Source organism: Neopsephotus bourkii, unplaced genomic scaffold (assembly GCF_033783945.1).
Source record: "Neopsephotus bourkii isolate Nb327-2 ecotype Australia unplaced genomic scaffold, CSIRO-AGI_Nbou_v1 NB_745, whole genome shotgun sequence".
NCBI lineage: Eukaryota > Metazoa > Chordata > Aves > Psittaciformes > Psittacidae > Neopsephotus > Neopsephotus bourkii.
Window position 1 is genome coordinate 2,762,003 of NW_026901243.1, and position 22,387 is coordinate 2,784,389.

Consider the following 22,387-nt stretch of genomic DNA (forward strand, 5'->3'; position numbering starts at 1 on the left):
CAACAAAATCTCCACAAAATTCCAAATCAGATACCATCTTCGCAAGGAGCTGTGAGTCAAATTCTTTCTCTGAGGTTTGAACTTCTCCACCAGATAAGAGCTCTGACAGAGCGCCACCATCAAGGACTTGACTGATCATGAAAGGTTATGTATTTGAGATGCAAACTAGTGTCCCCGTGAAGGATAGCAACTTTTCCAACAACAAATATTTCCAGTTCATTTAAAATATTCCCAGGTTCAATTTTTCATCAGAAATTATATTTTTTTCTGTGGCAAAGGCTAATATTAATTTTGTAGTTTCTTCCTAGCAGAATTCTTCAAGGAGAGGTGAACAACTATTTTTCAGTCATCTCTGGGATCAATACCCCTGCATTCAATATTGGCTGAGAAAAAAAATAAAATGCTGCAATGGAAAGCAAGAGCCTATCTCAGAGGAAGATCCCCACTTACATCAGGGAGCGTTATACCGCTTCCAAGTGTTTTTCCCTGCAAATTTCAGCAGTCAATCCACTTCTAGTTAATGCATGGGATATGCCAGCCAGAGCAGGCAGTACATCTGGAAGATTTTGCACGCTGAAATTCTTCAAGATCTCTTGATGACCTTCCCCAATTCTTGCAGAGTTACCAGGGAGAAAGAGACCTCATAAAGCAACAACTAGGAAACTTGTACCTCCTTGGGGGAAGGTCCTAGTGAGATCTTGCCAATCTTCCCTTCTATCCTCTTACAGGAAGAAGCAGAATTACTGTCCAGTGCCCAAACCCACCCACATGCTTAACACTGATCAGAAAAAGCATTTCTAAAACTTCACACCCATGAATTCAAATCCTGCTTCAGACAGGATGGAAGTCTGGAAACCATCCAGGTGTTTTATCTCACCTCAGCAGGAAGGCTTCTTCAGAGAGAAACCGAAAGCTTAACAACTGAGAAATTTTCATCCCTTTCTTTTATTCTGATAGGCTCACCCAGCAAGCCAAATCTTGAGAATTTAGAATGTATGTCCCTGACCAGATTAAACATAGAATCATAGAATCATAGAATAGTTCGGGTTGGAAAGGACCTTAAGATCATCAAGTTCCAACCCCCCTGCCTTGGGGTATTAAATCAACAAGGCTGGTGCAGGCTTGGGAGCAATGTTACCTATCTATCATGTATCTGGTCCTGGTTGGTTTATTTTTCTTAATTTGCACTTTCTTTTTACTTATACTGCCACTTGGCACCCTCCTCCTCTGAGAAGATGAGGATCTAGATTCGTAATAGTAACTAAACCCATTTTAGCCAGACTCCAGCATTGACGTGGTTGTGGTATGCAGAACTACTGAAACACCCAGGACTCAAAGAGCACTAGAACTTTGTTTTTCCCTTTGTCTCACATTATCCATGTTTGCATCTCATCCCTAAATCCTCGGCATCAATAGTAGAGAAAGACCTTAGCACACCCTAATGAAAAACATTGTTCTGGCCTAACTTAGATCTTAGTGGGAATCTGCTGAGTACCAAAACCCAAGAGTCCTTCCTTGGTACAAGAAAAGATGCTAGGAGCTCACTTTAGCTTAGGTCTCCAACAAAATGTGAAAGCCGTAGGAGACTTTGACCTCAGCCAAAAGTACTTTATCTGCTTGCTCTCATTACCTGGAAAATCTTCTTGGCATGATAGTCATCAACTTCAATGTTCACTTCTTTCAGGAAATTCTTGAGCTCTTTCAAGCTCATCTTGTTGTCTTTGTTTTTATCAGCTTTCCGCAGGCAGGTATGAATCCAGCTGCAGGATGATGTAAGGAAATCTTTCCAGGTCAGTGCCTAGCCTAAATACCACCCTTCTGCTGCCCACGGCAGGGGGGAAATCCTCTTCTAAAGGCTCTGAACCACCTCTCCAGCTATGACAAATCAGCATGCTACCACTGAACAGCTTACATCATCTCACCTTCTTCTCTGAAAGAGCAAAATGGTGCTTTGGCAGAAGCAAAACACACTGTAATACAAGCAACTGTGACCCAGGAGAAGCTTTTCACCATCTGGCCAAAGGCTGGATCAGCTTTCTGTACCCTGTAGGAGTTTCTGGCCACAGCCAGAAACAGTCTGATTTCTCTTTTATGACAGAAAGTACATTCTGCTCTAGACTGTTCAAAGGGGATAGAGGAAGCATGAAAAGAGCTCTCAAGTGGAACTTGGTGAATTCATTGTTACAGATTTGATCAGTATTCAGTATACCAAAGTGAACAAAGAACAGAGATTTTCTAAAAAGAAGCATTAATACAAATTTCTGGACTCACCTTCAGCTTCTGTATTTTTTCAGGGATTTCTACCTATGTCTGAAGAACTCTGTTGTGGGCAGAATCAAACCAAACTTTGTGGGTCTTGGCCACCCTTCATGAAATGTATGGGATCTAATACTGTACCATACTGTGATAGTAGATCATAAGAGCTTAGTTTATAATAACGTTAGTATATCTATGGATCTGGAGTAATTACTACAAAAAAAAATGAGCTGTTTAATGTGTTGTCAGATAATCTGAATTGGATTTCCCATGTTTGTTCAGTCTCTCAGGAAAATAATGTTAAGACAGTTGAAGTACCTTGCTTTTTTAAATAGCAAAAAACTCATTCTGTTTTGCATCATGGAACTGACTCTTTCTAATTTGCTTTACTGTCAAGTAAGAAAAATACCCTAGTTTTCAGCAGAAAAATGATCAAAGTAACAATTTGATCTCCACAAATATAACCTTCTGTACCTTGCACAGGAAGCATTGCTTCAAATTCATTCTAAAAAGCATCTTTAAAAATGCCCACCCTGTATATCAAGCAGAGTAAACCTCAGGATTAGCAAATACCAGCTGAGGCATTTAGTACCACAACATTTTAACTGGGCCTTTCAAAATAATCCCCAAAAAGGGCATTAACTGACAGCCTTAGGGTCTGTAGACATAACCCTAAAACAAAGCATTCACCACAGCTGCCAGTGCATTCAAGTGTTTCTGAACTATGGAGATAAGTGTAAACTGTTTGTAAGTATTGTTTGTCTCATGGAAAGTTGAACTTTCTGTCTTTAAAAATCTTGGCAGGTGCTAAGCAGTGACCTCACACCGCTTCCGTCTAAGGCTGGTCATATTAGTATTCCCCTTCTTTAGACACGGAAACCAAAATAGAGGCTGCATTTCCCAGCTCTCTCCAGGGCCCTGAACTAGGGTCTGATTCTTCCCAGAAAACCAAGTTCGAGTTATGAAGCTTCCATGCACAGAGGATGCTCTGCTGGGAACATGGTACCATCCATGGTAGGTGGAAACTCATCCCACTCCACCCCCTGTGCTCCAGAGAGGGTCTGCTCAGCATGTCAACATGGTGCCAACAGCAATGCCATCCATTTATACCTGACCCTCACACCTCAGCTTCCCTTCACAGCCCTCCTTAAAATGAACAGGCACAAGTAATGTGCAGCTCTCGTGAGCCAACAGGAAATCCAGTCTGTCATGGCCAGGTGAGCAGCAGGGTTAGATAGCACTAACTGTGTGTAGAAATTACTCTTTCTGCTGTAACCACTGCAAAAAAACCCCACCATTTTAGAAGTCTGCAGTCATTTCCACGGAGGATGAGCACCCAGAGGTCATGCACATACCCAAAGTCAGCCCTGGAAAGCAGTATGTGGGCAGCAAATGCATCTGCAAAAGTGTATGCCAGGGTCCTGCCTGTGAATGGAAGATGCTTTCCTGCTCTATCCATTCCAGTAGGAAGGAAATCAGAGAGCCTGCAAAAAGCACAGGCACACAGTGGGCCCTCTCACTGCAAGGGCAAGCAGCAAAGAGAGAAAAAGGAGACTAAGGACAACTGAGGCCTCAGCCTGCTGCTGCAGAAAACAGCAGAGTTTAGTCCCCAAAACACTCAAACTCCCCATGCACCTGGATCCCCTCAGGTTTGAGAGGATTTAGAGGAGCTGGATGACCTACGCACTTCAGCTGAGATTCTCAGCTGATACAAACACCATTTTGTAGCCCTGCTTGTGGGTCTCCTTCCACCTTACGCACCCATTTGGGCCTCCTGGGTGGACTTGGAAAAAGCTGTTCCCATGCCTGTATACATCCGGAGAGAGCCTGCTTCCTGCCTCTTGTTTCTAAAGGATCTGCCAGCTCCAAGCCTACCAGCTTTCTATTAGAAACCAAAGAGGGATGACTGAAACTATCTGGCAGATATCCCATGAATGTGCTCAGAAGAGAAATGCTGCAAAACTTCTGGTAAGTGTTTTCCAACCAGAAGAAAAGCTCATATTTAAATCCCAGAATTGAAGCAGATGGTGCCACACTGCTAAACTGAAAAGTTTTTTGTATTTTCTGGTCTAAAGTCTTCCCTGCACACATGCCTGGAATATTTGTTAAATAATCTCTGCCAGCTTGTTGCAGGGTTGAATCTGAGGCTTAGTGAAACAGCACTGTATGTTTAAAAACATCAGAAGTACTCATCAAGCATGTGGGGCTGGAAAGGACACATAAGATACTAAATCGATCCCCTTGCTACCACAGGCAACTCCGTCATATTATAAACAGGACAAACCCCATCTGAAACTAGAAAGGTTTTTGTTTTCATGTTTGTTTTGAAAACCTTGCACATTCCTTACTTGCTTTGCAAGGTTTTAGAGGCTGGAAGAGATACACTGCAAGGCAGCTCTCCAGTCACGGGGGACAGGCAGGGGACCCAACACTTCTCCTCATGCACTGCCTTGTCCCCGTCTGTGCTCACAGATGCGGAGAACGCTTGTGAGGTTTAAGGAAGATCTGAGTGAGCCCACACTGCCAAGCAAACCCACTGAAGGCAGACTAAATTTAAAATCCCAGGCTTTAATTAAACATCATCAAATTTCAAATGAGAAATCATGCTGTTCTGTAATTCCAGGTTACGTTAAATGGCCTGAGACAATCCCAGATTGGAAGCCAGCACTGCACGGTAATTACTCTTCCAGAAATACGGCTTGCCTACCCACCCTATTTAGCTTCTATTCTGCTTTCCAAAGACAGAGAGGCACTTTTCCATGCTGGAAATTTACAGCCTTCTTCCCTTGCAAATGTCATTGTTATTTTTCCCCCTTTAGCAATCTTGTCGTTTCTTATGGGGAAGTTTTTCAGCAATATATTCAATCTGACACACTCCAGGGACAACTTTCTGTGGCCCAGATTTTCCCCACACATTGAGGAGTGGAGGAAGCCTTCACATCTAAAAGGAGAACTGCCAGGGTACCACATTTCCAACTTGTCTAGGGACTGCTCCCTATCACTATGGACACACAAATGGTAACACTGCTGAGGAACAACTTTACGGCCTAGAGCTTGAAAAAACACCCAAAAAGAAACTCACAGTGCAGGAGATAAACACAGCACATCAGAACTACTCGAGTCTGACTCCTTTAAATGAACAGCAGTATTAGTTGTGGAAAGTTGTGCAAGTGCAAAGGTTGTGCAAGTGCTTATTAGACTTCAGAGAATCCACAGAATAAAAAAGCTTTATGAAAGCCCAGCATTCATGTGCCACCTCCTTCAGCATCAGTACATCATTACCCAGCAGGGAACCCACATGGAGTGAAGCTTTGACTGAGGGCAAGGCTCCCTGCTGCCTGCCTATGCTCAGACTCCTGCTTTGTGACTTTCCCCAGCTGAGGATTTTGCTTCTCCCCTCCTCTCCACAGATGTGGAGGTGAACAAGGCATGAAACTCACACAGCTTTCTCTGTCTGAGAGCACTATCTGGTTTTCACTATGATATCTGGATGCCTATCTTCACGAAGCTTAAAGGATTTTACGATTGATGCAACTCTGTCAAATGAGGGTGAAATCAGCCAGCAGGTTCATGTCATGGTTAGTGCCTCAGAATTACAGGAACTGGAGGAAATCCATCAAAAACTGCACCCACAGTTATTCTCTCTTTTTATGGATGTGAGAGCTGTGGCTGCAAAGCAACTTAGTGAGTGAAATGTAGCCCCAGGGAAAATTCTCTGTGAAATCATCAGAGGCAGGATTTCACCCAATAATCAACTCACGCTCTGTTTCACAGCTAACGCAACCCTCATTTCCCGCTCTGCTGATTTTCCTTTCTGATGTCTGAACTGTCACTAGAGCATTCACAGATCCTTTTGGGGCAAAACTTCCTCCCATGCCGAGGCAAACGAGGAGTAATTTCACCAAAGTCAGTGGAGCTACCCCACAGTAAATTTGGCAGTCAGAAGAGAAGAATCAGTTCCCTCGCCTTGTGTTACTGAGAAACTTGATAGACAGTACTGTCTTTTCATGCCTCGCCAAGAAGTGCCTGTCCTGGAGTTTACTGCAATAAAAACGAAACAGACCCCTGGGAAATACAAAAAGAAAAATAATGACTGTTTTATCTGGAGCTCCCTGAAAGGGGCAATTCTTTGCTTCAAGAGATATGTTAAGTCTGAATTAACTCTTGCTGGTATCACTATAAAACAGGGGGTAAAATCACTGGAAACCAGAGAGTGTGCCTGAGTGCAAAATCAGTGTGAGAGAAAACTCAGTGCCCACGGTTAATAGGAAAAAAGGGTGTTAGTCTACCATCTCCACCCACAGAGAAAGACGAGTGCATCTTTGTCTGTGATTAATCACTTTATAATGCAAAGGATACTGTTGGAGTTTCTCTTTCTGGTTCATGGAGTTGCTGTGGGCTATGATTTTCGCAAGGCCGGAGATCCAATGGTTGGCATCGTCCTCTGAACTCGCAATGAGGTCTAGGTTTTTCCGCTGGTCTTTGAAAATGATGGAAAAGCAGCGATACTCTGGGACATCCTTGGCGTATTTTTCCATACCTTCTGTTTTATGGCCTGCCCTCACATCCCGAATATCTTCAATGGAGACTGTGGAAAGAAAGCAGAGCCTGCTGTCAGCAGGGGTTCAGTCAGGCTTATCTGTACTTGGTGAGGGACATTAAGAAAGTACTCTTCCTCTTTTTTCTGCAGCCTCTGGAGGATACCCTTCCCTCTTCCCCTTTCCCCTAACTTTATCACTAAATAAATCTCAAATCAAAAGGAGCAGAAAAAGCAAGAGATTTTTAAAAAGAAAAAACTTTCCCTGATCTTTATTTAACAAAGATACAGGATATGTGCTAGATGCCATACTGCGATATCATGTTTATGAGGTATCAATCACTGCCAAGAACTTAGTCCCAGTCTTTGGAGTATTCCTGGCTTGATCTCTGCCCCTATCTGAGGGTGGGGAGAGTGGAGATGTGCCTCCCTGTGAACATCACCTCACACAAAAATGAGAAGTGACTTCAGTAAAAGGAGGGCAGGGACCAAACCAATCATTCCTTAGTTTGCAAAAAAGTGAGAAGGCAAAATTTAAAATCCCATACATTCTTCTCAGTCACACAAGTGAGACTTAGGGAGGCAAAGACCACCTTCAGAGAAGCCTGGTGTCACCCATACTCCACCCTCACCCCTTTCAAGGGTAGACTTGATCCTTTTCATTGCAATAAAGTAAAACACTCAAGTCTATCCTTCTCTATTTCTACCTCTGCCCCTCAGCTAGTGGAAATGAGCCCTGAACTTGCACCATAAGGCAATCCAGAAAGAGCAGTGCATTCGAGAGACTACATTATTAAACAAGCGTAAGTAATGGAGAGATTAAACAAGTGTAAGTAATGGAGAGATGCCTGCCTTGCTCCTGAGAGCATGCAGCTGCCCCCAAACTGTGCTAAAATCGGGCAAGCCCCCAGCAACATGCACAGCCTCTTTATGTCTTTCATAGGTCACTTAGTACATCTGCAAAGGAATGAGAGGAAAAGCCAGAAACTGCTTAATCACATTTGACTGCTGAGAAATTTGAGATTGAAGTAGAGATGACACCTACACACAATAATGGCAAAAATGTTTGCCAACAGTGCTGGAGCCCATAAGTGAGAAAGCCTATTGCATTTTCTCCAGTTAACATTTCGCAAACGTCTACCAATACCATTTCAGGGCACACATAGAAAAGACAATACAGCTGAGAGATATTCAGCCACCTTCTAAAACAAGCATGCAGACATAGACAGATACAATCATAGAACTTGGGGGGGGAAGGGGGGAAGAAAAAAAAAGCTTAACTTCTCTATCTCAAACTATAAATTACAGGTAAATTTTACTTCCTTTGTCACAGATGTGTGAGATAGATTGTATTTGTGCTTATACTGTTGATAAGTGGCACATGACTATAAAATATCCCCACTGTTAGCTGAACAGGAGAAACTTGCCTTTAAACATCCATTTTATCCACTCCTTTATTTAAACAGATGCATTTTCACCATTAAAATGCCCAGTTTATTCAAAGTCAACACTGCAGAAAAGCACAACTCAGTATTTACCCTGCATATTTTCAGCGTGGCTTCCCTGCTATCATCCAGTATTTATCACCTGCTCTTTAGAGTTTGAAATCTTCCCTTTTTTCCCAGGGCAGTCATGATAATGCTCAGCTGCTGAGGGGAGGACACGACCACCCAAAACTTCAGTCTTCAAAACTCAGTAACTTTCCAAAACTGACACCTGACATTTGCTTTAAATTCTTACCACATGTTGGGGTGGCCAAACACCTTCCACCGCACTTTGCTGGTTTGGTTCCTATACAAGAACATACCATGAGGACCTTCAAGGAGCTGGCAAAGCTCCTCCCTGACAATTACGAGCAATTATCTCTGTGTGGTCTTTTATTATCACTTTGTAAAGGTCAACAGTTGATCAGTTGGAGAGGAGGAAAAGGCTGGGTTGGGATGGGCTGCTGTGGAATTATGTTATCTGGCCAATTTACTGTAGAGTGAAAGTTTATGGTTTTGAGTACTAAAATCAGCCTTAGAAGAAAAGGGCTGCAATTTCCTTGCAGCTGCTTTGCTAATGAACAGCCTTGCTCTTAGCCCACTAAGTAGGAGACTAGGCAAATGACTGTGATTATGCCTCAGGTAGAACTACACCCTTCATGTAAAGGATGCTATCATGTTTGGATGGATTCAGTTCAGTCAGAAAGTGTAAAAAGTTTAATTAGGGTACTTTTATAGCCAATGTAAGAAAAAAAAAGAACCTTTTGGAACACAAATATTCTGTCCTGTTCAATCAAAAAACTTCAGGGTAAAATAAATCATACTCTTAATCCACGGCTACAGTGGACCCTTGAACAGAAAGTCAGTCCAGGCTGAGCATCAAAGATGCAGACATGCATCACGCAGGTGGTCCATAAGTAGATGATTCTTCTCCCCTCTGGGTCTCTTCTGGTTATAACAGTGCAAGTGGAAGGATCATCCTGTTGTTCCTCATCACCTGCCAATTGCTCACCACTGCTTGGCTCATAGGAGTTATTGTCCCTTCAGAATGGCTAGCTAGTCTGCTTGTGCAATCAATCCCTAAACTTTGGGTTGGCAACGACCTAAGGTTTCCAAGACTAGAAAATCTGATGTTAAATATTGGAAATTTAGAATGGATTCTTTGGAAACCATTACCTGGCAAAGTGAATCCACTGGAAAAGAGAGCTGTGTGGGAGGAAAAAGGACTGAAAACCTGTGTCTGGAAGAGCTGTCTTTGATCCCTCTGGGGTATTCAAAGAGGATGACAAAGAGCACACAGCTCTTCAGTGCAGAAAAGGTACAAGGAAGCCTGAAGAAAAGGATTGGTGCCTACTGTAGTCACCCAAGAGATAGAGAAAAACTATCAATGCAGTTAAAAAAACAGGGTAAGGGAGGACACTTTTTAAAGCTTTCCATAGCTTGGTCATGTGTACTGCTTTCAACTATCAATAAAAAGATGAAGCCAAAGGAGTCAGCCCAAGCCATCTGCAAATGTTATCTCTTTTCTGGAAAATCTTAACCTAGCATGAGTACATTATCAGCTGCCCCAGACAGTGAGCATACTGTATTAGCAGTCCCAAACTGTGTGCTGAGCTGAGCTATCTGCATGGAGAAATCAGAAATAACTGGGAGACAGAGATGTTTCACAGCAGAGGAACTCTTAGAGAACACAGCCATCAATCACATATCCCTGCAACCTCCCTGTTCCTTCCCCATCACGCCACAGCAGGGAGGTAACCACAAGCAGAAGAGCATCTGGAAAGTTTGCATCTACTTCTCCGCCGTATTTACGTCTGCTGAAGCGGTGGTTTGTGTAAAGCCCAAAACATGAAGCACAGCACAAGGAAGCTTGTGTCCTTCCTGGCTTCCAGACATCAAGTCAAACAGGTTACATCCTGATCAGCCTTTCTGGCTGCTGAGGATGCCATTCAGCCACTGCCACGGCCAAAGGCTCCCCACTGACATGGACATACACCAGCGTTCCCTGGAGCCAGTGGAATTACTCGTGTCTGAACTAGTCTCAAGGAGATGCTGAGAACTTTCTTTTTAATCCTCCTTTCAACTGTCATCACTTGATACTGCCTTTGTGCTCCTCCTTTGCCAATGCTCAGCCCAGTGTCTTTCTCCTGTTGCACCCACAGCATTAGCAGGCATGTGTGAGTCAGGCCCGCAGGATGTAGGAGGCCAGTTTTAACAGCCTTGATATTTTCAAGCAACCAACACGTATTTTTTGGGTGTTTCTCTTGATTTGAATTTCTCTCTTCACAACTTTCTAGGAGCTTGCAGTTACACTTGCAAGCTCATCTCCTCAGGCAGAAGGAAGAGGAACACCTCTCAGAGGAAAACAAATCTGTGATTCACACGGATGTGTCGGTAACCAGACTTAGAGAGTCTGCAAGTACCCAAGTCCAAAACTGTGACTCACAAAACCTCGTTGAGCCTCCTCTGCGGCTCCACCTGACCCAAAATTCTCTCATCCCCCAGAAGTTAGATTCTTCCTTCAAGGCTGCCTGCCTCCCTCCAGCAGGATCTGGGCTGGCCTGACCACCCTCCAAGAGGTGCCTCCAAACACACCCCAGTGCAAGGATTTTAGCCTTGTGTGCACGTGGAGAGGAGGTGGCCATTTGTGCGAGAATTATCCCTGAAGGAAGCGATAGGAAGAGACATAAATCCAATCTACCCATCACCCTATAAACTGTAATCACAGAGCTTTTAGGCTTCAGGAATGTATTCAAGTCACATGTATGTGCTACAAGCCACTGGGCAGCCAAAACTACAACTGTTGAAGAGACACAAGGACAAGGCTGACAAGGTGCCTAATTAGCACACTGCTTTGGGAGATGAGCTCTGGCCACTGCCCTCTCCATCTCTTCTCCCATCACTGCTCCTCAGACTCTGCTGGGAGCATGGACAGTAAAATACTTCAGTAATCCTAAAGAAAACAGGGCAAGAAGGAACAGGGGCAGAGGGCAATCGCCCTTTGCCTCCCTCCTGTTTGACTGGCAGCCCTTCGAGAGGAGATACTTTGTCAAGAATCTGACTGAAAACAGGGAGTACAAGGAAGTGAACCTGCGTCTCCTGCAGTAGCATGTGAAGAACAAGGACTGAAAATTGCTTCTCCTTCCTTGTGCCTTTGCTGATAAGGAGACAGAGGAGGATCAATGTACAGACACACCTGGTGGTAAAACTGAAAGAGCTGCCCTTGAGTTACTGTGCTGTCTTTGGTTGGAGTAGAGTTAATTTTCTTCACAGTATCTACTATGGGGTAATGTTTTAGATTTCTGCTGGAAACAGCATTGATAACACAGGGATGTTTTAGTTACTGCTGAGCAATGCTTGCACAGCTTGCAGCAGTGCTTGCCTCTTCTGCTCCTCACCCCACCAGGGAGCAGGCTGTGGGTGCCCAAGGAGCTGTGAGGGGACACAGCCAGGACAGCTGACCCCATCTGACCCAAGGGATATTCCACACCACATGACATCAGTTCAGTAATAAAAGACAGGGAAGAAAAGGAAGAAGGGGGAACACTCAGAGCGATGGCATTTGTCCTCCCAAGTAATCATTAGGTGTGATGGAGCCCTGCTCTCCTGGAGATGGATGAACACCCGCCTGATGATGGGAAGTGGTGAACTAATTTCTTGTTTTGTTTTGTTGTGCATGCAGCTTTTGCATTACTAATTTAACTGTCTTTAACTCAACCTATGACTTTTCTCACTTTTACTCTTCCGATTCCCTCTCCCATGCCAGCAGTAGTGCTCAGTTGCCAGCTGGGGTTAAACCACGACAGTTACTCATTAGGGGAGGGGAGCTATTTTCTTCATTCTGGGGAAAATACTCCTCAGATCGCTCCTTTTCCTTATCCTACTTGCCTGTTATTAACAAGTGATCTCTACAATGTGGCATTCAGTCATGTTGAATTACTCCACCCCGCTCTAATTGTTTCAGTAAGTCACTTCTATTTACTGTCAGGAAATGCAGATGAGAAATGTACTCAGCTGTTAATAGCTTGCACACAATATTGCATGTCTGCAGAGAGGTCAGACCTGCACCAGCTGCAGTTCAGCCAGGCTGGCTTAGCATCTTGTCAAGAACAGATGAAAGCTGCTGCCTGACCCCAGGACTGCCCTGCCAGCAAGGATATCTGCAGTGAGACTACATGGATTTCACAACACACTGAGCACATGGGGCAAGCTGGCACTGCATGCTGCTTCTCTCTTTGGTGTCACCCCAGAAAAAGCAGTTACGTTGATTTCAGTTTCACCACGGGTGGCTGATGCTAATGGCCAAACACAGTTGGGAACGGGACCTTTGTCATCAGCACAAGCTGAAGCACCATCAGCTCCCCTGGACCAGGAAAACCAAACGCTATCCATCACCCTCATCCCCGAGGGGGCCTTAACATAATGATTCAAGGGTGGCTTTAGCATGAGCCCCACTGTGCTGTGCCTTCTTAGTCCTGACCGCACTACTCTTTCATCTCCCTGCATGTGAATTACTGCAGGTCCCAGCTGCTAATTCCTCATCCATTCTCTTCTTTCCCCCTCCGCTGACGTGCTCAGCATGTTGTTTTAACTTGAGATCTGCTGCACAGCAGTCAGCCCTCATTGCTGGTGTGTGTCACCAGCTGACAACCAGTGATATAATGCACATGTAATTTTACAAGTTGTTTGGAAATACCTTTTAATATAAGGTCTTTACCCAATCTTTCTGTCTACCCATCACAGCTTGGGGCGTTGATGTAAATAGAGTGATCTCTATTTACATTCCTTCCACACATCACAACCAGGACCCTGCAAGCTATTTCTGCAACTAGTTTCTACTTCTGCCATTACAGTGCCGCTAAATTTGGATCTAAGGCTCTCAACACTTCTGTCTTTGCATTTAACATATGCTATGGAGAATAAGGTCAATATTTGTCAGCACACTGCCTGTGATGAAAACTGTCCCAGCAACACATGTGGTGGCCTGATTTAAACTTAAATCTAAGAAACAGGCAGCTCTGCATTTGAAACGACTTGTTTTATGGGTTGAGTGATTTTGATACAAACTAATGAGACCCACAGACAGACGGTTTTGTTTTCACAGCTGATGGCTGCCTTGCATAACAGATTCACATCAGCAAATATTTTTCCAGGAACAAATACATGTCTGACCATGAAGCAATGATCCTAAAGAAACTGCCTATCCAGTTCCAGAAGGAAGCTGTCAGTGCAGTCAACTACCTGCTGTGTGTATAGAGGTTGCTGAGAGTTTCTATTGACTTTAGGCATTTATCATGAAGAAGTTGAAGTTTTCACTTCTCAAGAAGCACAGAGCAAGATCACGTCCTTTCTGTTCTTCTGCAAGCAAGTTCAGTGCCTTAATTCAATGGAGACAATTGTTCATTCTTCCACAAAAATGGTACAGTATGTTCATCGCATGACATTTTAAGGGCATTCCTAACTTTCACAAGAACCCCAAAACAAAGGAAAAAACTTTCTGCTGAACACTGGTAACAGGGTATAAACATAAAACTTTTCAATTATATTTAAACCATATAAAAATAACCTATAATTGGGTCAGAAGTCTGAGGAACTGGAGCAAAATCTGTGCATTTTTAATAATCAATTATTAGATCAAAATATCAATTTCATTACTTTAAATCACTTGCATGACATGATGACAATCACATGACTTCATGCCAGTTAGCATTTGCAACCCTCAGTTGCACAAGTAATTTCGGTCACCTCTGTAAATTGCTCCCAAAACTGATTCTTTAAATCAAAATACAGGGAAAAACCCAAACCACAATAGTAGTTTTTAAGTAAAGCTTTTGGCCTGTAACTGAAACATCTCATCCAAAACTCCAGACTTCTTTCCTGACTACTCCGCTCGTGATTCAACAACACACCCCCCAGTGAGTCATCCTTGGTGCAGTGGGAGCTCACTCATGGCTGTCATAGGAAACGTCATCTCCCTGAGCCTCCAGCAGAGAAAGAGAGCAGGAGGTAGCAAAACACCAGCTTCTCTGGGGCTCCACTGTAGTGCACCTAAATCTAAATAACTTATTTAGTCTTTTCCCTCTGGCTTTGAATATTCTGTATCTCCACCAAAAGCTCAAAGAGATGTTTTGCTGGAAGGTTTCAACTATCCTTACAAATCCCCAAGTTCAGACAGTTTTTAAAGGAATTAAGTCTGGCTTAAATGAGCTCACACTAGGGATTTCAGCTGGTATAAGAAAAGACTTTCAAAAATAGATTTCACTGAAGGCAGCACATGCCTTTTTGTTCTTCTTTCCACTTAGATGAGACCTAATGTTTGACCATAGCTAAACAAGACAGTGTTGCCAACAGGCTGCTGCTCTTTCAACACAAGCCCCTCTTCCCCCTTCAGCTCTCCTCCCTCCCACCACAGTGATGCTCAGGAGTGAACTGGTTCCAATTGAACTGTTTACAAGCCCCATCACACAAACTTTTTTTTCACCCCAAAATTATTAATCCTGCCACTTGAATCCTGTTTTCTCAGCCCAGGGAGAAAGCCATCACATGCATAAAAGCCTCACAGGCTAAAAAAATCACAGAATAGTTTGGGCTGGAAGGAAACTGCAAAAGACATCTAGTTCCAACCCCACTGTAAAGAGCAGGACATCTCCAATTAGATCAGGTTGCCCAGAACCACATCCAGCCTGGTCTTGAATATCTCCAGGTGCATCCACCCTCTCTGGGAATCAGTGCCAGTGTTTTACCACTCTCATTGTAAGGAATTTCTTCCTCACACCCAGCCTGAATCTCCCCTCTCTTAGTTTAAAACCATCACCCCTTGTCCTATTGAAACAGGCATTGCTAAAATATCTCTCCCCATCTTTCTTACAGGCCCCTTTTAAGTACTGGAAGCTGCTCTAAGATCTCCCCAGAGTCTTCTCCAGGCTGAACAAGCCCAACATTCTCAGCCTTTCCTCACAGGAGAGCATTCACCCCAACTGTAGCTCTACACGACATTTAAGCTAATGGAAAGCAGCAGCGTGTTTACGGACCTGCTGTGCAGCTCAGACACAGGATTTAGCAGGTCATAGCGAAAAACAGATTTTTAAAGGTGCTTTTGTGTAGCTCTTCATGCCAGCATTCCTACGTTTCTGCTAGAGCAAGCCAGAGAGTACACACAAGGCATAACATGTTTGTTGGAAAACAGAACATTTAAGATGCTTCAAGGGTTTTTGGAAAAAACTCCTTCCTTTGGCCTAAGTGAAATACTACAAAAAATAATGGATAATAAAGAAAAAATGGATTAGGTACGTTCTATGTGCATAGAAATGATATTGGAATGGCAGCCTATACCCCAAAGAGCCCTGTCAGAATACAGTTCTAAAAAAAAGCCCTGGGTAACAGAGTTATCATGGCAGCATCCAGTCTAAATTTGTAGTTGTTTAAAATAAAGACAACAGAGGAAGGTACTTGTCATACCCCTGTGTCCAACCCAGGCAACATCTGTGCCTGTGACAACCCTGCTATGTCAGGTTTAACTTCAAGCATCTGAGATTTCTCTGTCTAACTTTGGCGGTCCCCAGTTTTATCTACTAGACATCACCACACAATGGTTTACAAATAGCTTTGCTGTATGATTACAAGAACAGTAACAGGAATAACAGGAAACTGTCCAAACAAGAACATAACCTTTCCCAGAGTTTTCTCCTCTGAGGTGTCTCCATCTGCTTGCTGTCAGCAATGCTGCAGATAAGATTAGACCTGCTGCTAAAACCTTCCAGTTTCCACTTTGCTCATTCTTTTTCCTCCCTAAAAAAGGGCAGCTTATCTGCAGCTCTAGGAAGGCTTTATACTGGAGGGCAAAGTTACTGTCTGTTAACAAGGAAGGGTGACCCGCTGAAGAAACTCTCTTTGAAGTCCCTGATTTTGAGTATCAAATCATGAACCTGCACTCTTCCTCTGATTTGACCATCTTCACACACTGGACCAAATAAGGTGGCAGCCGTAGCGACAAAGCCTGCCACATGACACTGACCAGGGATAATCCCCTCTATACCTAAACCCAGAGCAGCCTGGTGAAGTTAAAAGCTCAAGAAATAAACTCAAACCCAGCGATCACTCTGAAAACTTGGGAATGGAAGGTCTCAGAAGACCAAAAGAGGAGCAAGGCATGGGAAAAATGGATGTCCTTGGGGTTATGGCACAGGACTGGGCAGTCAGTACTCATCTCTCTTGTTGACTTCCAGGTTGAGGTGTCTCCAGAGCAACTGCTGAAAGCAGCCCCAAGGTGGACCTCCAACTCTCCTGAAAGCTTGCACCAGAGGCACAGCTTCACATCCTCCCAAGTAGGACAGAGCCTGCCCCAGGACACTGGTAGGTCAGCCTGGCACCAGACATGCTCTTTCAGTCAACTGGGAGCAGGAGTGTAAAGCCAGTTTGGCCAGAGCCCTGTCAGAGCTTGCTTTTTCAGCACAGCAAGGACAAACTCTGCTTCGACTGCCTTGTCTCCTTTCCTGCTCTTCTGATGACAAAGAAAAGAATCTTCATCTGGGAAAAGGTGTGCATGCATGAAGACATTATGGAGCATACATGTGGGTGTGCGTTAGTAGGCAGTATTCCTCCATCTTCACTTTGCACTGAGGACACTCCCAGCTCATAGCAAGATCTCCTTCCGCAGTGGCACTGCCTCTGTCTCCAGCAGCATGGCAACTTTGGTTGTGCTCAGTTAGCAAAGTGTATCATGAGAGCTGCAAGTGTACACCCACACAAACACACTCCCCACCTTTGCTCAACACTCAGCTCAAAGCTTCTGATCTTGATGCAGGGCTCCTATTACAGCTCAGCATATAAAACAACCACACTTGTGCCAGCTCTCTGCCACTGCCCCAGCGACAGAGGCAATAGGTTCAACCAGAGTTTCTCCAACCAGACATCAAGGTCCCTGGAGCCACAGCATAGGGACCCCCTCCTATTTACTTCAGAGGATCAGGTGGGGTCAGGATGGAGGTGCTCTCAGCCCCCATCATTTGGAAACTGCTGTCTAAAGAAAGCAAGCTCTGAAAGTCATTCTTCTCAACTCACATCCTTATTTGCTTTCATACATGGTTTGGTTTGGAAGGAACCTTAAAGCTCATCCAGTTCCAGCCCCCTGCCACAGGCAGGGACACCTTCCACTAGACCAGGTTCCTCCAAGCCCCATCCAAGACATTCTCCGGGAAAAGACTTTGCTTTTATATGAGACAGAGCTCAACAGAGCAGGCACTCCAAGGGAGCAAATATTCACTAAGGCCTCTATGTGCTGGGTTTTTTCATGGGTTATTGGGTTGGTACCTGAACAGCCTAGCTGAACTCAGGACCCTGCCATGCTGGGCATGCAAACAAACAGTAAGGGACAGCCTCCAATCCAAAGCATTTTACAGCTAGATAGAGGAGGAAAAAGGAAATGTTTGGGGAAGGATGCACAAAGAGATTAAATGAGGTGCCCAAGTCATGTGAGAGGAGTGTAGCTGTCAGGGTGATAAACCAAACATATTTTGCTCTCCTACCTTACTCCTGCTGAAAATCTTATCACTGCTTGTGGGAGCGGGGTACTTTGGAAGACCCACCCTTCATTTATTTAATTATGACTGTTATCAGAAAGATTGTATAAATAACATGGGCAGTGTGTTCTTCATTTCAACATGCCTTAAAATACATTCCACTTTGTTAAGTTACCTCCTGGCTTTACAAGTCTATGATCAATGACAGAGAAATCTGTCAGAAAAACACTGGATGAGAAATAAAAGCAGACATAAACAGATATAAACACACCCTGCCCAATCCCACTTTGATCGCACAGTTGGGCTCCTGGTCTCAATTATGGCCCCAAGCTGGGTGATGCTGGCACAGAATGGTTTACTCTGTGTCCATAAATGGTGACTGCTGTAGCTGAACTTTTAAAAACGGGGCAGATTCTGAGTTTCCAATATAAGGATGAGAACAGGCCTTCCTTCCCAGAGATATCTCCTGCCAGCCCTTGGATCTCCACATCTCTGCGGTTCCTTGTAAGGCTTAAATACCAGCTTTCTGAGGGCATGCAGGTGGAAAAGAAGTGTCCTGCCATAACCTTGACCAGCAGCCCAAGCACACCATACCACACCACAGATGCTCAAGCCATGTATCACATATGAGGTTTCAGACACCAGAGTAACCTGAACTCTTGCTTTGGGGAAGAAACAAGCCAAGCAAGGCTGCTGAGACCAGCATGGCCTACCCCACAATGATTTTAGGCAGTAGCTCATGAGCTTGGAAAATGCGGCCATTCCTGACATGGCAGATTCCTCCCAGCTGTCTCTGGAGCTGACAGCATCACGCGGTTTGCGTGTTACTGGAGGTATGAAGGATCTGGGCTCACTGCTCCACACTGCAAGCATAATTGTCCTGGTTCACTTCAAGCACATCTGCCCACAGAACCCCACGCCTATGATGAAGCAAACTACTTACAGATCTGTGACTCTGGAGACCTCAGCACCTTCTTTGATTCCTGCCATATGGTTTTGCAGTCCTCCTGGAGCTTATAAAACCGCTCCTTTCTCCAAGATCCTGACTTCACTTTGAGCAGCTGGCTGCCTTTCAGGAGGAACTTCAGATCCTTGTCATCTTTCAGCCCTGCAGAGAAATAGTAGTTGTATTGTTGTAAGATTCAACTCAAGAAATGATGCTCATAGAGTTTTCTCTTCCACAGGACACTAATCACAGACACAGACAGAGCACTACAGTACAGCCAGGTCCAGGGAGAACTACAGAGCAGAGAGACCCAGGAATCTGTCATGCCATACTTTATGCTCACAAGAGGCTGGAGCCTTGTAGATTTCTTAGATTTGAGTCCAAAGACTTTTGTACTACAATTCTTAAGTGGCTTACAAACATAAAATATCTTCTTCCAAGCAAATACAGTCTAATGTTAAGAGGCAAAACCTACAACAAAACCAACAACATAACAGTAAAAGCAGGCAAAATAAAGTTGTGTAACTTTTAATTGGAATACTGTCAGGAAATTTCAAATTATTTCAAATCCATTCTGCAACAGAGTTCCTTTGTAGAAACAGGAATACACAAAGATATCTCCCTTCTCTGGCAAGCAGTCCCCCTATCCACATGGGGATTTTGAAGATCAGTGTCATGAAGCTCAGATAAGTCTGGTGAGAGACAGTATCACATCAGTAAGGTAGCAACCATGTCCCCTAATTTCCCAGCTAGTATCCGGGAGGACTTTTATCTTTCTTACCCTACTAGGCCACCACAATGCGAGTGATAATAACCAGACCTGCTGGTTCCATGAGCTGCAGATTTCACAGCCTAGATTCAGAAAGGCATTTAGGCATCTAGAGATCAGGCATCTGCTGAGACTTTGAAAATATAGATTGGTCTTTCTAAACATTTCGAATGTCACAGCAACATACACATTCCTAAACAGGTTTCACATACATAAACACCTTGGACAATCTGCCCCTCAAACAAACCATTAATTACAGATCTGGAATGTGTGGGCTGGGGAGCATGAAACATGAGAAACACTTCCTTGGCTTTCTGTAATAGGCACTTTGCATCTCTCTGACATTGCATGAAAGGCTGGTTTGAAGCTGGTGAAACAGCACTTAACTCTGTAGTACTGATCAAGCACATCCTGACTAATGGGTTTTTTGCTAAACTCGTCTTGACAATGCAGATAACCACTGGGCCTCTTGCAGCCACCTGACACATAGTGGGAAATCTTCCAATGCCACATAACACAGTGTATCACAAAGCAGAAATCCAAGTTAACTGATCTATGCAGTAACATCCATATTACAGTGTGGCATTCCCCTATGGCACTTGGTTTGCTGTTTGTTAAACAGGGCAAAGCAATAAACTACCAAACATCAGTTCAGGCCTGCTTGAAAAGCAAAATCCAGCATGAGAACCAAGTTGCCAAATCCCCAGACTCCTGACAGTTCATACAGCAAAGTGAATTGCCAGGTCCTGCAGAGCACCAAGGTGGGTCATGGAGGCAGCAACAAAAAGCAGCACCATGAGTTTGTAACTGGTATACATTGACCTAAAGATCATTGACCTAAAGATCATTTCTGATTGCCAAAGAAAGCCTGATATCTCCATAGGAGATAAATGTTAGAGATGTCCAGTGCCCACTCAGTGAGCCGTTCACACCACTTTACTGGTTTTGCAGATGTCAAGGAGCATGCCCAGGGCAGAGCTGGCTGAGGCACCCAGAGTTGAAAGTGCCACAGCTGGAGCTGGAGATCCTGAAAAGGCATCTGTGGCCTCTCTCTTTCCTCTACATTCAATTAGCTATCTATCTCATTAATTAACTGTCTTCCCATGCTACAGCACCCCTTGGGCCTCTAGCTCTTATTTGGTCTGGAGGTTCCCAAGAGGAGAATTTGAATGCTTCCTCCTCTAGAAACCTCAGAAAGAAACTCATCAAGAGAAGAAAAAAGCCGTACCTTGCAAAGCACAGAAGGGTGAAAGACTGAGCCCAGCTATAGGACCTGGGACACCCTTCTGGGTTTGCTGAGCTTCAAGCGTGCTCAGGGGTTGACAAGAGGCCAAGACCATCTAGTGGAAGGGCAGACACCACAACAGCTTCACAGGTTCTTGGTCTCCTGAATTATGTTGTTAAGGCTTCCCTTGCACAGCAAAGGTCTTCCAAGTGCAGAGAAGATAACACAGACTTAGGCTTCACTAACAGCACTGTGGTACCCCTCAAGGTTCCTGGGCAAGAAACATACTTCTTCCTCCTTTCTATCACCCACAATATTCCTGTTCTGGTTCCCAGCATCATTCCTTCTCTTTCTTCAGATCCCAGCCATGTGAGGCATGATCATGGGACTAGGAGAAAGACATGCCATCCTAGGGTGACATGAAGAGGAAAGCAGGAAAACCACCAATTCCTTTGGGTATCTATGTGCGTAAGTGTGTAATGAGAAACCCCTGTGAAATGGGGCATGTCTCATTACACAGACACCACATGCAGCATGGGTAACGTCTCATGCTACCTGGACATCCCAAAGAGCTGCACCAGTGTAATACAGGCATATCTGGATGGGCACATGCAGTGGTCAAGCGCTGACTCCTCTCCTCCAGGCTTGATTCACAGAGGTCAGATACAAGCAGGAGCTCAGAGCCCTTCATCCTGCTCACCTGCACAGCCCAGTCAGTGCATTAGTGTGGGTCAGAACTCCCCTTCCTCTTCAGAGGACTAACTATGGGTTGGGAGCAGCCCTCACACTCATCCTTGGCCACTGTGCCTGAGGAGCAGGCCAGGTGAACTGACTCAGCGAAGGAGGCCACTGTGCTTCCCAAGAGCAGTAGGTAAAGATGAAGCCGGATGCTGCATTGCGAGCATGGCAAAGATCAAAGATAGCTGGGAGCTTGAGTCAGAGGGCAGTGAGGGAAGCCAGGGAGGGGATGGAGACAAGCTTGCCTCTATGATACAGCAGGTTTGGCCAGGAAAGGGTGAGAGGACTAATCATGGATGTCCAACAGCTCCATCATTCCTTGATGTGAGAGGTCTTTCAGATAGAGAGCAGCCACACAGTTGAGCTCTGCCAGTGGTAACCCCCAAGTACTGACTGAATCACCCAATGGTGGGCCTGGAGGAAGGAGGGGCATCCCCTTAACCGAGTGGGCAAGCCTGTTCCAGGCCTTCTCTGTGTCTGTCTAGCAGCAGTTCAAGCTCAGGCACCTAAACCAGCTGGGAAAGAGGGCCAGTGTTTTGGGCCCTGCCTGCTATGCCCAGACCAAGCACTGCCACAGACCCTTTAATGACCTTGGGTGAGTCACTTAGCTTCTCTATTCCTACCTACAAAGCACCAGCATTTTTGTTTGGCCATAGATGGAGCAGAAGACCCTCTGATCTGCTGGTACAAGAACCACAAACGCTCCCTGATGTGCCGGTCGGTCGTTAGTCTCAGTTAGTCATTTGAGTTATTTTCCAGGAAAAAAGACACCTTTTCCCAGCAGAAACCTAATTTCAAGTTTTATGCCTGAGCCAGCTCCTGAGAATTTGTGCCTAACAAAGCCATAGAGCTGAGGATGTTTGCAGTTCAGAGCTCTATCTCACAGCAATGGAAACTTGTATGAAAGAAACCAG

General features: G+C 44.6%; 1 protein-coding gene across 3 annotated transcripts in view; it reads right to left on the minus strand.

Annotated features, from left to right (window-relative positions):
- Positions 1-22,387, minus strand: part of PLCD1 (phospholipase C delta 1) — a 53,076-nt gene that overhangs the window by 20,072 nt on the left and 10,617 nt on the right. For 2 of the 3 annotated variants that reach the window (XM_061354799.1, XM_061354798.1), the window contains exons 2-4: positions 18,739-18,903; positions 6,616-6,844; positions 1,631-1,760 (exon numbers count right to left, since the gene is read on the minus strand). In XM_061354799.1, the coding sequence (XP_061210783.1) occupies positions 1,631-1,760; positions 6,616-6,844; positions 18,739-18,903 (524 nt within the window). Of the gene's footprint in view, positions 1-1,630; positions 1,761-6,615; positions 6,845-8,533; positions 8,619-18,738; positions 18,904-22,387 lie in introns of those variants that run through there. The other variant, XM_061354800.1, reaches the window with a different exon arrangement.